Raw genomic sequence first — 15,437 nt, forward strand, 5'->3', positions numbered from 1 at the left:
AAAAAACTTACCCCTGATGTCTCCCCTAAACTTTCCTCCCTTAATTTTGTACATATGCCCTCTGGTGTTTGCTATTTGTGCCCTGGGAAACAGGTACTGACTATCCACCCTATCTATGCCTCTCATAATCTTGTAGACCTCTATCAAGTCCCCTCTCATTCTTCTACGCTCCAAAGAGAAAAGTCCCAGCTCTGCTAACCTTGCTTCATATGACTTGTTCTCCAAACCTGGCAACATCCTGGTAAATTTCCTCTGCACCCTCTCCATAGCTTCCACATCCTTCCTATAATGAGATGACCAGAATTGAACACAATACTCTAAGTGCGGTCTCACCAGAGATTTGTAGAGTTGCAACATAATCTCTCTACTCTTGAACTCAATCCCCCTGTTAATGAACCCCAGCATCCCATAGGCCTTCTTAACTACCCTATCAACCTGTGCAGCGACCTTGAGGGATGTATGGATTTGAACCCCAAGGTCCCTTTGTTCATCCACACTCTTAAGTAACTGACCATTAATCCTGTACTCAGTCTTCTGGTTTGTCCTTGCAAAATGCATCATCCCACACTTGTCCCGATTGACCTCCATCTACCATTTTTCTGCCCAACTCTGCAGCCTGTCTATATCCTCTTGTAACCTTCGACAACCTACAGCTCCATCCACAACTCCTCCAATCTTCATGTCATCCGCAAACTTACTCACTCATCCTTCCACCTCTACATCCAGGTCATTTATAAAAATTACAAATAGCAGGGGTCCCAGGACAGATCCCTGCGGTGCACCTCTAGTCACTGACCTCCAAGCAGAATACTTTCCTTCCACAACTACCCTCTGCTTTCTTCCTTTAAGCCAATTTTTTATCCAAACAGCCAACTTTCCATTTATCCTATGCCTCATGACTTTCTGGATGAGTCTCTCATGAGGGACTTTGCTGAATATGCTTTGCTGAAGTCCATGTAGACCACATCCACTGCCCTACCCTCATCAATTTTTTTGTTACCTCTTCAAAAAACTCAATCAGGCTCGTGAGGCATGATCTTCCCTTCACAAAGCCATGTTGCCTATCTATGAGTAGACTGTACTTCTCCAAATGCTCATAGATCCTATCCTTAAGAACCCTTTCCAATAGTTTGCATACCACCAACGTAAGACTCACCGGTCTATAGTTCCCAGGTTTCTCCCTGTTACCTTTTTTTACAAGGGAACTACATACATTTGCCATTCTCCAGTCCTCCAGCACTTCCCTTGCAGCCAAAGAGGATTCAAAGATCATAGCTAATGCTCCTGCGAACTCTTCTCTCAATTCTGCATTTAGCTTTGTGTTAGCTCAGTAGTATTACGTGTTATTCGGTGACTATATATGCATGTGCCTAAGACTTTTGCACAGTGCTGTATGGTTGAGCAACTTTCTCTCCATTTGCCTCATCAAAATGAAGTTCGATTGTAGAAAAATCTTTCAAAGAGCCAGTACAGGCAGGATGGGCCAAATGGCTTTCCACCGTGCTCTGTTTCAATAGTTATATTCTACACAAATTCAGTTGTCTGAATAGCCTGATGAAGAGATAGAGTAGTGTTGTGCAGGATAATTTTTTTTCTTGAGAATCAAGACATCAGGATAGGCTGCATAAACTTATCTTGATTCAGAAAATGTAAATGTTGAAGTGATTGAGAAAGTGCTTAAAATGCTAAATTTAGCATTTAGCTAAATTCATCAATTTAGATAAAGGTCATATAAATGCAAAAGACAGAGACCTTGCAGAAAGGCTTCAATGTCACAGGGCAGTGGGTGTTTTACCTGAAGGGTGAAGAAAGTAACTGCTGGTAAAAACAATAAATGCTATCTGTACTGAAAGTAATGGGGCAAGGGGATGCATCCTCTCAGAGTACAAGGGTTTGAATAGAATAAGGTTTGTTCATAGGCTGTGCCAATCCAGGATTCCACAAGCAAGCTGCTGTAATGGGATGACATAGGTTGAACCCAGCACCAACATATGCAATGGTGAAGATGAAGCTGCATAACCCCAGAACTTTGTAGTTGGCAGAAGTGATGAATGGGTCTTAACAGGGCTGTACTGCAGCATGGCAGAAGTCCTAAATCTCCAAGAATCCAAGTAGAAATGCCACAAGGATGGGACTTTCCAACAAGATGTAGCTGAATGTGGAAAGCCGATAATATTTGGCAGGGTGAAGAGCACTGAGGAAGATCCAAAGAGCAGAGGTCAAAAGAGATGAGTTTTCAATTTCAAAAGAGACAACAGAGGAAGAGAAGTCAGAATGGGGGTCAGGCTGTCAGACAATGTTATAGCAGAGAGACCAAAATGGAGAGTGCAAGGCAAAACCATAGTAGATTTTGTTGTGCTTGAGTACATAATATCCAGAAATGTATCAAATAAAATGTACAGCTGTAACTACAACTGTTTGTGATAAGAATAATTCACCCTGTGGTAAGTTTTATATGTTTACAGGTGATAACTAGTTATGTACTTTTATAAATAACTAACTTGTACATGTTGATACATTAAGTATAATTAACTGATTGTATAATTTTGTGTATAGGGTATGTAAATGGTTGATGGTTCATTCAGTTTACTACATAGCTTAAAGAGAGTCTGTATAGTGTAAGTCAGTGTGACAATGTGTCAGTGTGTACGTATACTGTAATTTTCAATTGTTGCTGGACAAGACACTGCTGCTAGTTGAGACTTGACTGCCTTCCATAATATTGTTAATATACAGCTTTCCCTCTGAAGCAGCAACACTGAAGAACCCACAGACACCACACGACCCTTCCCTATTGAACAATGGGTATGAGCATAAACCAGGGAGAAACAACCAAATGACCCTTTCCTACTCAACAATGGGTATGATCATAACTAGGGAGGAAGAAGGCCATCTCATTTAACATGGATACATCGTATAAAGTTGTCCATCATTCATTGTTTCCATCAAACAATATCTGACATTTCCAGTTTTATGGTAAATTTATTATATTTTTTTCAACGTGATGGGAAGTTTCCCACTTTTGTCCCTCACTACCACCCCCCAGCTCTACGCCATCCTCTAATCTCTTGTAACACCTACATATGGATTTCTCACCAGACTGCTGAGGCAAGATGTTTCTTCTGCTTCCCCTTCCCCACCTGATTCAGCATAGATTTCATTTCCCTACAGAGCCTCTCTATAACTAGACAGGGTGAGATTCCAACACTAGAAAGGAAGCTATTGATGCAATGAATTAACTATCGAGAGTGCTAGTGTAACTCTACATTAACTCCACTGTCAAAGAGACTCTTTTGGAATAGGATAAACACCCAAAAGGTTGATATCTAAAATTTGTAGAATATTTTATATGGATGGCAAAGCCCCAGAAAAGAGGAACAAAAGGAGAAAGCAGCCACTTCTAGACTCCTGACCAACTCTGTCCCAGGTATGCCTCTTTAATGGTAGTAGTCAAGGGGAGTACACACTTTGGAATATTGTGATAATTTCTGTTCACCTCATTATAGGAAAGATGTGAAAACTTCAGAGAAGGTACGGAAAAGATTTAGCATGATGATGTCTTGATTGGACAACACGTCTTATGAGGAAGGGTTGCGTGAACTAGGGCTTTTTTCTTTGGAACAATAGAGAATGAGAGGTGACTTGATGGTGGTGTATAAGATTATAAGGGATAATCTTAGAAAGAATAGCCAACCTATAACATAGAATAGAGAACACTACAGCACAGTATGTGCTCTTCAGCAAACACTGTGCCAATGTTCTAATATACTACACGTTCAATTTAAACCTTCCCCCCCCGACAAAGCCCGTACCTCCCCATTTTTCTTTCATCCATGTGCCTACCTAAGAGTATCATCAATGTCTCTCATGTATCAGCCCTACCACCACCCCTGACAGTGTATTCCACACATTTACCACTCTCTATGTACCAAACCTTTCTCTGACATCTCCCCCAAATTATCCTCTGGAATGAGCTCTGGGTAAAAGACCTTATGACAATAAGACCATAAAAATCAGGCTATTTGGCTCATTGAGTCTGCTCCGCCATTCAATCATGGCTAATTTATTTTCCCTTTCAAATGTATTCTCCTGCATTTTCCCTCTGACTTTTGACCCCCTTACTAATCAAGAGCCTATCAATCTAGACTTTAAATATATCCAGTGACTTGGCCCATATAGCCATCTGTAGCCATGAATTCCACAGATTCACCTCCTCTGAATAAGGAGATTGCTCTTCATCTGTTTTAAAGGGGTGTACTTTGATCCTGAGGCTGTGCCCTTTGCTCCTAGTCTCTTCCACTATTGGAAACATCCTCTCCACATCCACTCTATCAAGGCCTTTAGATATTTGGTAGGATTCAATGAGATTCCCCTCTCATTCTTCCAATCTCCAGTGAGAAAAGGCCTAGAACTATTAAACGCTCCACATATGTTAACCCTTACATTCCCAGGTCATTCTCATAACATCCTCTGGACACTCCAATGCCAAAACCTCCCTTCATAGATATTGGACCTAAAACTGCTCATAATGCACCAAATACAGACTGACCACTGCCTTTAAAGTCTCAGCATAACACCTCACTTTTATATCCCAACCCCCTCAAAATAAATGTTAACATTGCATTTGATTTCTTCTCTATGGACTCAACTTGCAAGTTAATCTTTAGGGAATCCTGCACCAGGACTACTAGGTCTCTTTGAATCTCTGATTTCTGAATTAGCACCCTATTTGGAAAATACACATGGTGGCCACTTTATAAGTTGCCTCCTGTTTGTGGTTTTCTGCTGCTGTAGCCCACCCACTACAAGGTTCCATGTGATATGCATTCAGAAGTGCCCTTCTGCACACCTCTGTTGTAACATGCGGTTATTTCAGTCATTGTTGCTTTCCTGTCAGCTTGAGCCAGTCTGGCCGTTCTCCTCTGACTTCCCTCATTAACAAGACGTTTTTAAATACCCAACTGCTGCTCACTGGGTTTTCTTTTTTCTTCTTTACCCCATTCCCTGTAAATTCTAGAGACTATTTGCATGAAAATCCAAAGAGATCAGTAGTTTCTGAGATACTCAAACTGTCTCACCTGGCATCAACAATCATTCCACGGTCAATGTTACTTAGATCACATTACTTCCCCATTCTGCTGTTTGATCTGAACAACAACTGACCCTCTTGACCATGTCTGCATGGTTTTATGTATTGAGATGCTGCCATATGATTGGCTGATTAGATATTTGTATTAGCAAGCGGGTGTACATAATAAAGTGGCTACTCAGTGTACTCTACACCTTTATTCTTCTACCAAAGTGTATGACCATACACTCCCCTGCACTGTATTCCATCAGCCACTTCTTTACCCATTCTCCAATCCATCCAAGTCCTTCTGCAGAGTCCCTGCTTCCTCAACTCTATCTGCCCCTCCACCTGTCTTTGCATCATTCTCAAACATGGCTGCAAAGCCTTCAATTCCATCATCCAGATCATTAACATATCATGTGAAAGATAGGAGCCCAACACTGCAGAACATCACTGGTCACTCACAGCCAACCAGAAAAGCTCATGACACTGGCCCTTCAGTGTCATTGCCAATGGCAGAATGGCACAACTGGTGACCAGAACCTGCCCTGCAGTTTTCAGGATTACAGACAGAGAAGAGCCTCGAGGAAGAAGGGCTCTGCACACAAATGAGAGAAGACAGGAGGACAGACTCCAGCCACATCAACAGATTATCAACTCTGGGCAGTTATGAGCAAAATTAATCGAGACATTAGATGTGTGCACAGAACTTTAAATTTGAGGGCTTTAAGTTCACACACTCCCACACATGTGCTTTATCAGTATTTTAACACACTATAGGGGGGTCACATCTCCCTGGTGTTTCCACCATTCATAGCACAAGTCTTCAATACAATCCTCCTCTCCTTCCACTCCTGTTGTGGTGCATTAATTATCCTTCTCTCTATGGACATCGTCCATATTCCTTGCTGCCTCGGTAAAACGGCCAGAATAATCAAAGGGCACACCCACCCCAGATGTCCTCTCTTCTCCTCTCTCCCACCAGGCAGAAGATACAATAGCCTGAGAGCACATACCACCAGGCTCAAGGATAGCTTCTATTCCACTGCTATCAGAATTTTGAACAGACATCTTGTACAAGAAGTTAGACTCATGAGCTCTGATACATAACCTAGTTATGACCTTGCACATTATTTTTTACCTGTCCTTTCACTGTAGCATTTACACTTTATTCTGCATTGTTACTGTTTTATCTCAATGCACTGTTGAAATGAAATGATCTGTAGGAACAATATGCAAGACAAGCTTTTCACTGTATCTTGGTACAGATGGCAATCCTGAACCAACATCAATACCCATGCCTGTGAAAGACCATCACCTCAACAGCCTGCATCAAGATATTTCAAATTTGCTTTCTCATGAGATAAAATGCATCGTATTACCTTGGGACCAGGCCTTCCAGGAATACCCGGCTCTCCCTTTGGACCTTCCAAACCCTGTGAGATGGAGAAACAAAAGGTAAGAGTTTTGACACAAGCATTAATTAATCAGATAGATTTGACAATATCTTCTTGAAGTATATCTCATCCCAGCTCCTAGAACTTGCGTCATTCTAATGATCTACCTGAACATAAACTTTCCTCACATTCTACTGGAATTCCAAGTTCTCCAGCCCAATGTTCTTTTCACATCTTACTTTATTATTCCCATCACCCCAGTCAAGTCCTCACATTTGGGGTGCAGTGGTAATTAAATAGACCAGTAAATGGAATTCCAGTCATTGATCCAGAAGCAAGTGTTCAAAAATGAAAAATCTACAATGAGGTAATTAAATGAAAGTGGAATCTACATTTTTAGCACTGTTATTCTTAGTATTGGTAGCCATAAAACTACCAGTTTGTTCTCCAGTATCTTTGAGGGAGGGAAATCCATCATCCTCACCCATTCTGTATGTGACTGACCCTTAAATGCCTGCTGAGCTCAGGGACAATTGGTGATAGACAATAAACAGGCATCACCAGAAACATCCACACTCTGTGAAAGAGTAACTAAAGGAAACAAATTGCATTTTCTGCCAGGAAAGCTCCAAACCTGTGGTGGCCTGAACTGGATTACCAGCTTTCTTTGATATTCTGAAAACAGAAATTTCTATCCTGTAATTTTGGGCATGCCTAAGGTCAGATCTCATAAATGAAGGAGCAGTCTCCAGCCAGCTTACTCAACTTAATTATCCATCCAAAGTCCTTTTACTGATCAATAAATGCTCTTTGCAGTAATTGATCACATTGTGCAGATATGTACTTAGTTCTTTTTTTGCTTTATGTGGTCTCTCTGTAAAAATTGTATATAATTTATATTTTGCCTGTGAATGCTGCTTTTGTAACATGATGTACCTGTGCTGCAAGTAACCTTTCCATTGCACCTGTGCAGACAAATAATTGTGCGTGAGACAACAAACTTTACTTTGAATTTGAAATTCAATCCTACTGACAGGTATTGTGCTTGAGATCAGGTCTGTGACCCGTCCGTCGTTATGATCATGAAACTAGGAATTAAGAAGGGTCATCCAAAAATCCGGTGAGGAAACATGAGCTACAAAAGGGAATTTCTGCGGATGCTCAGCAGGTCAGGCAGCAACTGTAGGGAGGAACAGAATTAATGGGTCAGGGTGTTCAACTTTGTCAAAACTCAAGTTATCAACCTGAAACATTCCTTCTGTTTCTCACCTTTTTGATCCTTCTTTACAAGTGTTTCCTGATCTGTTGAGGATTTCCTGTATTTCTTGTTTCATGCACATTAAAAGTGCATTCTAGTGCTATAAATCCACTCCAACTACACAATCCACGAGTCTGTTATTGGGTTCTTAATGGTCAAATGCAGTGCTCAAAAATGATTGACTTTCGTTTAATAGATTCGTTGATGACTCTGGAATTCCATTATATTATTGGAGGGATTTCAGTGGCAGGAGATACTGGAGTGACTTCCTTCCCTGGCTTAAGTTCATCTCTAATTGATTGAGTGGACAGCTGGAGACATTTTTTGTAGGTCAGAAATGGCTAATACAAGGGAGCATAATCTTCAGGTGATTGGAGGAAAGTTTAGAGGGAATGAATGTCAGAGATATTTTCTTAAAACACAGAGTGGTGGGTGCTTGGAGTGCTCTACTAGGGTTGATAGTTGAGAGAGATGTATTAGGGACATTTAAGAAACTCTTAGATAGACACATAAATGATAGAAAAATGGAGGGCAATGGAGAGAAAAGGGTTATAAATTGGCACAACATCATGGGCTGAAAGTCCTGTACTGTACTGCGATGTTCTATGTTTTCTCAAAAGAAGAAACCTCTGTTTATAGATAGTGGGAATGTGGAGGCATGGTAAAATAATGCATACTCCATGAACTTTCGAGGTTTGAAGCCATGCCTGTGCATGTTGCTGGTCACTCCTGCCCCTTTATCGGTGTTGGCTTCCTTCCTGCCACATGAACACACGTGATAAGCATTGCTTTAGCAAGATGTTGTGATGAAATCAAGCCCACTCATTTTTATTTGTATCAAAGGAAAACATTTCAAAGCACCCGTGGAGACCTTCTGAAACAGCTATTCAGCTTGCCTCACTCCTATGTTCCTTCATCGTGGCCCTGAATATATATTCTACAATCCAAAAAGCTCATATATATCAATGTGCCTGAGTCTGAATGGGCTTCCAGTTATAGTCATGAATTAAATGGTTAAAAGGGACCCAAAACACTCACACCATCTCAGTTTTAACTTCACTATAGCACGGTGCACACACTGCCTGTCTGTAATACCTAATAGCAACCTCACACACACTCCAAAGCTATCTTGACTACATTTCTCACACCTTCCTTTGTGTGAGGACTCCTTTCCATTCTTCCAGTTCCCTGAATCCTGCTACTCTTGCTCTGATAGTACTCCCTTCAACACCACTACTCTGAGTTGGCTTCCTATTTTCTAACCCTCCCCTTGGATGATAGGATGCTCAACTGCATCTTTCTATGATCCACCCTTTCAGATCAGCGATAGGCTTTCTCACGTCATTCCAGTCCACCTTCCACGACTTGTCCTTTGTAATTCCCACCACTTTCCACATGATGCCACCACCGCTTCCCCACTTCCAACATTCTCCATGTGTTCCTGGTTCATTTTTCCATTTGCACCAGGAACCACTCCCCTCTTCCCTGCATCTTCCTGTTACAACTACAGGAGATGCAGCACCGGCCCTTCTACCACTTCCATTGCCAACACTCAGGGCCCAGACTACCTCCCAGATGAAACAATTCATCCATCTTGCCGTCAGGACTTATGACAGGATGACCTCAGCAACGGAAAAGCTATCTTCATCCAGGTAACACTGACTGTCCATTTATCCATTTCACTCTCTATCCCAATCTCACTTTGACTTTTTATGTTGTCCCAACAAAGCCCAAAATAAACTGGAGGAACAACATCTCATCTTCCAACTTGACACATTGCAGTCCTCAGAACTCACTGCTGAATTCAGCTTCAAATCATCAACCTTTCCAGCTTGTATCAGAACCAGTCAGTCTGGATGAAAGGCCATTAACCGGTTTCTCTTGTTGCACAGATGTTGGCCAGCCTGATGAAATTTCACTATTTAATTTATATCACCAGTGTTAGCAGTGCTTTGGTTTTCTACTGTTTTATATCTCACTGCTCCAGAATTTGTATCTTTTATCTCTTTCTTCTCCACCTTATTCATTTTCATTCATCTCTTTCTGTTTACCCCGTCTACAGACAGACCACCTGCAGTGGGTGTGTTTTCACCAACCCCTCCTAGCTGGCACCATCTCCACTTATATCATTCAGCATCTCTTGCTTTGTACCCTATCACAGCCTTTCCCATATTTACCCTTCACCTCTCCCCTTTCACTGCAACTTAAAACACACTAATGCTTCTCAATTCTGATGAAGGGCATCGGTCTGAATCCTTAATTCTATTCCCTTTGTTCCAGACGCTGCCTGGCCTGATGAGTCTTTCTTGCACTCTCTGTTTGTATTTCATTATTCTTCAATGTTGTAAATTCCACATGGAATATAATGGGGCACAATGCTAATCTAGTCTGTAAAGTGAACCCTGCCACAAGCCTCCTCAGTACTGAGTGAAATTCAATGACCAGCTTTACATGAGCTCCTGGTAGTTGCAGACAAGCAAGCTGACTTTTCCCTAAAAACCTCTAGCACTGAGAAGATTCAAATCTGTCTGTACAATGCTACAGCATCAAATGTAAAAACTACAGTGACACAGCATCTTTCAACTCAGTTCGGAACGGGCACCGAACAGCAGCAAACATGTTGGCACTTTCAGTTTGCCACATCTGAAGATGCTTTCTCATTGGTACCTGGGAAAGCACAGCACCTATCATGTAATTTGTTCACGGAGTGTAGAGAACACAGTTGCAGATTATCATCCCCAGTACAGAGGGGACATTTTTCAGGTTCTCATTATATTGGATGTACTGTATAGTACACAGTTCAGACCATTGTACATTGAGTACTTTGTTTCCCAGTGCACTAGACATTGGCAGTTACGATTCTGATATATTGAACATGCTTATCCTGTTTATGTTGAATGGACACACTGTAACTTGCAGCTTATTGGATGTATGCCCCATGGATCTACAGTTTATTGGATGTATGCCCCATGGATCTACAGTTTATTGGATGTACAATGCTCTGGGCTTGCAGTTTATTAGATGTAGAATGCCAGGGGCTTGCAGCTTATTGGATGTATCCACCATGGATCTGCAGCTTGTTGGACGTACAATGCCTGGGGCTTGCAGCTTATTGGATGTATCCTCCATGGACCTGCAGTTTATTGGATGTAGAATGCCTGGGGCTTGTAGCTTATTGGATGTATCCTCCATGGACCTGCAGCTTATTGGATGTACAATGCCTGGGGCTTGCAGCTTATTGGATGTACATACTGTAGGCTTTTAGGTCATTGGATGTACACAGTGCAGTTTCTTGGTACTTGATGAATATAACAGTGCAGGTGCTCAGCCCACTGAATACATATAATGCATACTTCCAATCCTAGTACATTGGTGTAGAATCAGATTCTCAGAAAAGTGTACTCAGCCATGGTTTTCAATTCACTGAATGTATACAGTGCAGTTCTCAGGTCAAGAAATATACACTGTAGTTTCTCAGCTCCTCTGATTTACCCAGTTAGGGATTCCAGATATATCGGCTGCACATGGTTCTCTGCTCATTGGATTTATACAAATCAGCATCTCCACCTCCAAGATGTGTAGCATGTAGGCTCTCGTGGCATGGAATACATACACAGTCTCGCCTTACCAGATGTACATTACACAGTTCAAAGTATACACAGTACACGGTTTCAGCTCCTGGGTGTTGAGAGTTCATTTCATCAGTATATGTCACAGACACAATACAGCTTCTCTATCATTTCACAGTGCAGGCTCATAGTACACTGGCTGCCAATTCATTGACCATACATGGTGCAAGTTCTCAGTAAAAATGAGCCGTCAATATGTTGCCAACTCACTGGCTGTCCCCAGTGCACGGGTGTGCTTGTCAACTCACTGGCTGTCCCCAGTGCACGGGTGTACTTGTCAACTCACTGGCTGTACACAGTGTAAGTCCTGATGAAAGGTCTCAGCCCAAATAATCGATTGCTAATTCTCCTCCATAGATGCTGCCTGACCTGCTGATTTCCTCCAGCATTTTGTTTGTGTCACTCAGGATTTCCAGCAACTTCAGAATCTCTTATGTGTCAAGTCCCCGATACATGTAGATTCTCAATTCATTCGACCAATATAAATCCAATTTCTATCCAATTTTTGGAACATCTGCAGTATAAATTCTCAGGCATTGCATACAGGAATATCAATCTTTAGGCAAAATTATTAAACAGATTGAATTTATAATCCAAGAGATGTGATTGTCTCCATGTTCAAAAAATTTGCAATTCTGATGTCTTCAAAAGAAGGAGACCAGGGGCAAAGACTGAAATACATAAGACATTTAAAATGTTCGACCCACCCCCTTCGCAGCCACCGCCCCGCACAGCAAACATTTCCAACAGCATTCTTCAAAGGTACTTACATCATATCCTGGGTCACCTTCCAGTCCATCTGGTCCAGGGGCTCCCATTTCCCCTTTAGGCCCCTAAATGCAGGGAGAATTGGCATTCCTGTTAGTGTTTTTGCTTTAGCAGAAACATGGTAATAGTCTTTCTCCGGAGATGTTAGCTGTGGATTAAAGTGAGTCACTTACTGGTGGTCCAGGGGGGCCGATGAGCCCAGGTTCCCCCTGAAAAGACAAAAAAAACATTTAGGGATCGGGGCAGCGGAAAAGGTTTGTTCAGTAACAGCTGAAGAACCAAAAACTCTCCAGCCAGACATCGCCGCCGTCGGGCTGGAGATACAGAATCTGAAATGCCACACAGCCAGGTTCGGGAACAGCCACCTTCCAACAACCATCCGGCGCCTAAACCGATCCACAGAGCCCTCGGCAACAGAACACTGCGGACCACCTCCCGCACTTAGCTTTCGAATAGCAGGTGTTGTTCACTGTCAAGTGGAACTTCGGCATAACTTGTGCGTTGCGTGTTGTCGGGACCTACGTGCCCGTGATACAGCCGCCACAAGTTTTTTTTTATTGTGCTCGAACTTCACCGTGCTTGCGCACACGACAATAAACTCGACTGTCTCCGGTGTTTTAGCGGTCACCGAGGGACCTCGGTTGGAGACCTGTTCAGTTACAACTAGACAGCAGCTTTTAACTCGTGTTCACACTGCAATACTCCGCCGTTTTCTCCTGTCGCCGTCATCTAAACTGCTTGTTTGTACCTTAAACTGGTTTAATCGGTCTGTTTTATAGTTTACATTAATAACCCCGGTTTTCAGAACTTTCACAACATCAATCTACGCGACTCCTACTTCCCGGGCTTCCATTGAAACAGGCCATACGTAGGAAAGACGGACCCTAAATATCCACAGTAAAACAGATTTAAGTGGTGCACTTAGTCAATTAACTGCCCCCCCCCTCCCGCGAGAAGGAATATACCGGAATGTCCCGGAGCCGGCCGGAGGCGCCCCTGCCGGCCGCCGATGTCAGTGCAGGCTCCGCGGTCTGGCACCTGGGACAATGCGGCTCTTTGTGAGAAAGTACACAAACTACTGTAAACACTTCCACAACTCACATCTATCCCGTCTGCTCCAGGAATCCCAGCCGGTCCCGGAGAGCCCAGCTCACCTTCTTCCCATATCGAAACCTGTCCAAGGAAAGAGAGAGGATTAAGCGACGGAGAAGAACATTTGGAACAAGAAATGGCGCAACAGTATGGTGTGTCCGTTATATTAATTAAATGATATTTTAAAATCTTTTATACATGGGGCAGGAGTACGGTAAAGGGGCATCTCCCGAGACCACGGCAGTCAGAGATGCTGGCTACCTTAGTGCGGTGTCCGTGAGCGTGAGTCTTTGTAGTAACCCTGGTCTTTGTCCGTGGAGGTATCCGCGAGTAGTGAAAGCAATCAAATGACTGATACACCAGTGTTCCACACCCCACAGACCCGCACACGCACAGGAGGATCCAGATCAACGGGATGGAGTTCAGCATCCCCCGGCTATTCTTCATTCAGGCCAACGCTGAAGCGGGGGGAGTTCAGGAGCTACCCCTGGAAGCCCACTCCGGAGCCGGTATATCCCATGAAGGTTACTGATCCATTGAGGCTGACTGTTCTTTTAACCGACCGGGCAACGGCTCTGCTGTCGTTAATTGGGACAAATTGTCACTGTAAATTTGGAGAGTGCCTCTCGCTGGCAGTCAAATACTGGTCCTATCTGTGACTGGTTACCCACACACACCCCGAAGGGAAGGGACGAGGCTAAGGGAAAGGCAGACAAACAAACTCTGGGGACTGCGGAGAAAGTGGAATTTAACTCGTTATTCTGAATACCTTTCACCCAAAAATAAACTGCCACCCTAGGCAAACAACTCGGCGAATGCGGGTTCCGCTACCCAGCGACCAAGTGCCCGTTTCCACCCTTCCCCGAACTTACTTGGGCTAAACATAAGCAGCCGACTTGCAGGAGGACTGCGAGCCGGAGGAGTCCGGGACGCGGCCACACACCAGACAGGCTAGCCATGTTGAGTCGCTCTGTCTGGATCCACGCGTCTCTCCCCAGCTGAGACAGTCAGTCAAGAGACCCGCGGAGAAAGATCGGAGCCGGCCGAATCGCTCAGTAAACCCAACTCGTTGAAAGGACCTGAGTGGATCAGCTGCCGAGTCGGGGGGCGGGGTAAGGTGAGGCGGCTGGTGAATATGAAACAGGCTAAGAGCTGGGCAATTTCCCTCCTTCCTATGTCCCTGTTTCCATTCCGGGAGCATCCCGGGGGATGGGGTTTGTGAGACAACTTATAAACAGGAATCAGCTCCAAGTCTGTGGAACATGACTGGTGGGACGCGGCCTGAATGTATCACGATGTTAATCAATAGAAACAAAACGACAACAAGCGGAGAACACGTAAAATATAGGAGGCAGGGTAGGCCACTCGGCCCCTCTGTCCAGTTCTATCATTCCTGTCCAAGCATCTATCTCAACATCATATTTCCATGTTCTCTGGCCTTTAAGTCTTCGCTTTAGCAGCTGACGTTCACAGACTTCTGTGGCAGTTGGTACATCCCCTGGTTTATTGTCACCCGTGAGAAACAAATCGTCCTTAGCTCATCCCTAGCTCTGCCCCCCGTTACCCGAGACTGTGATCTCTCATTCTAGGCCCGACAGCCCGGAGAGGCACCCTCCCCCTATATGGCTTGTCAAAATTTGGTAAGTTTCAATTCACAACCACCCCTTCTTCCAAACGCTGGTGAATTCAAACTAATTTTGACTTGTATGACAGTGGCGGCGTGGAGATACGTCCCTGCCAAAGCAGGTGTAAGCGCTTCCTTCTCTCCTGCAGGTCACCCTTGGGCAAGGTGTAGCGTCCCGACCCCAACACGGTCACGTGACGCCACGGGTGCAGGAGGTGGATGGTCAGATCACAAATTCTGGTTATGTAACCACTAGCCCAGGCAGACAGTACTGATGACGGCTGGGGTCAACAGCCTTGTAAAGACACTGCCCAGAAGAAAGCAATGGTAATTTGCCAAGAACAGGGAAAGATCGTCATCGCCCACGTCATACAACACAACACACAACGAACGAACGGTCGGCAGTTCTACCATCGCAGATATTAGTCCAATGCTCCCTCTGTGGCAAGTGGGGTTAAGGAGACCAAAACTACACACACAGTCATACAGCAAAGGAAGCTGGCCCTTCGGCCCTACTGATCCATTCCGACAAAAGATGCTTCATTCAAGCCAGTCCCATTTGCAGGCATTTGGTCTATGACATTCCAAACATCTCTAA

The 15,437-nt window shown here is 43.7% G+C and overlaps 1 protein-coding gene across 1 annotated transcript in view; it reads right to left on the bottom strand.

Annotated features, from left to right (window-relative positions):
• The window catches only part of col9a2 (procollagen, type IX, alpha 2), a 131,447-nt gene extending 117,253 nt beyond the window's left edge, over positions 1-14,194 (bottom strand). Inside the window, exons 1-5 of the mRNA XM_059954240.1 lie at positions 14,088-14,194; positions 13,225-13,296; positions 12,297-12,332; positions 12,126-12,188; positions 6,454-6,507 (exon numbers count right to left, since the gene is read on the bottom strand). Coding sequence (XP_059810223.1) covers positions 6,454-6,507; positions 12,126-12,188; positions 12,297-12,332; positions 13,225-13,296; positions 14,088-14,174 — 312 coding nt within the window. The 5' untranslated portion in view covers positions 14,175-14,194. The remainder of the gene's footprint in view (positions 1-6,453; positions 6,508-12,125; positions 12,189-12,296; positions 12,333-13,224; positions 13,297-14,087) is intronic.
• Between the last annotated feature and the right edge of the window lie 1,243 nt (positions 14,195-15,437).

The sequence above is a fragment of the Hypanus sabinus genome, chromosome 30 (genome assembly GCF_030144855.1).
Source record: "Hypanus sabinus isolate sHypSab1 chromosome 30, sHypSab1.hap1, whole genome shotgun sequence".
Taxonomy (NCBI): domain Eukaryota; kingdom Metazoa; phylum Chordata; class Chondrichthyes; order Myliobatiformes; family Dasyatidae; genus Hypanus; species Hypanus sabinus.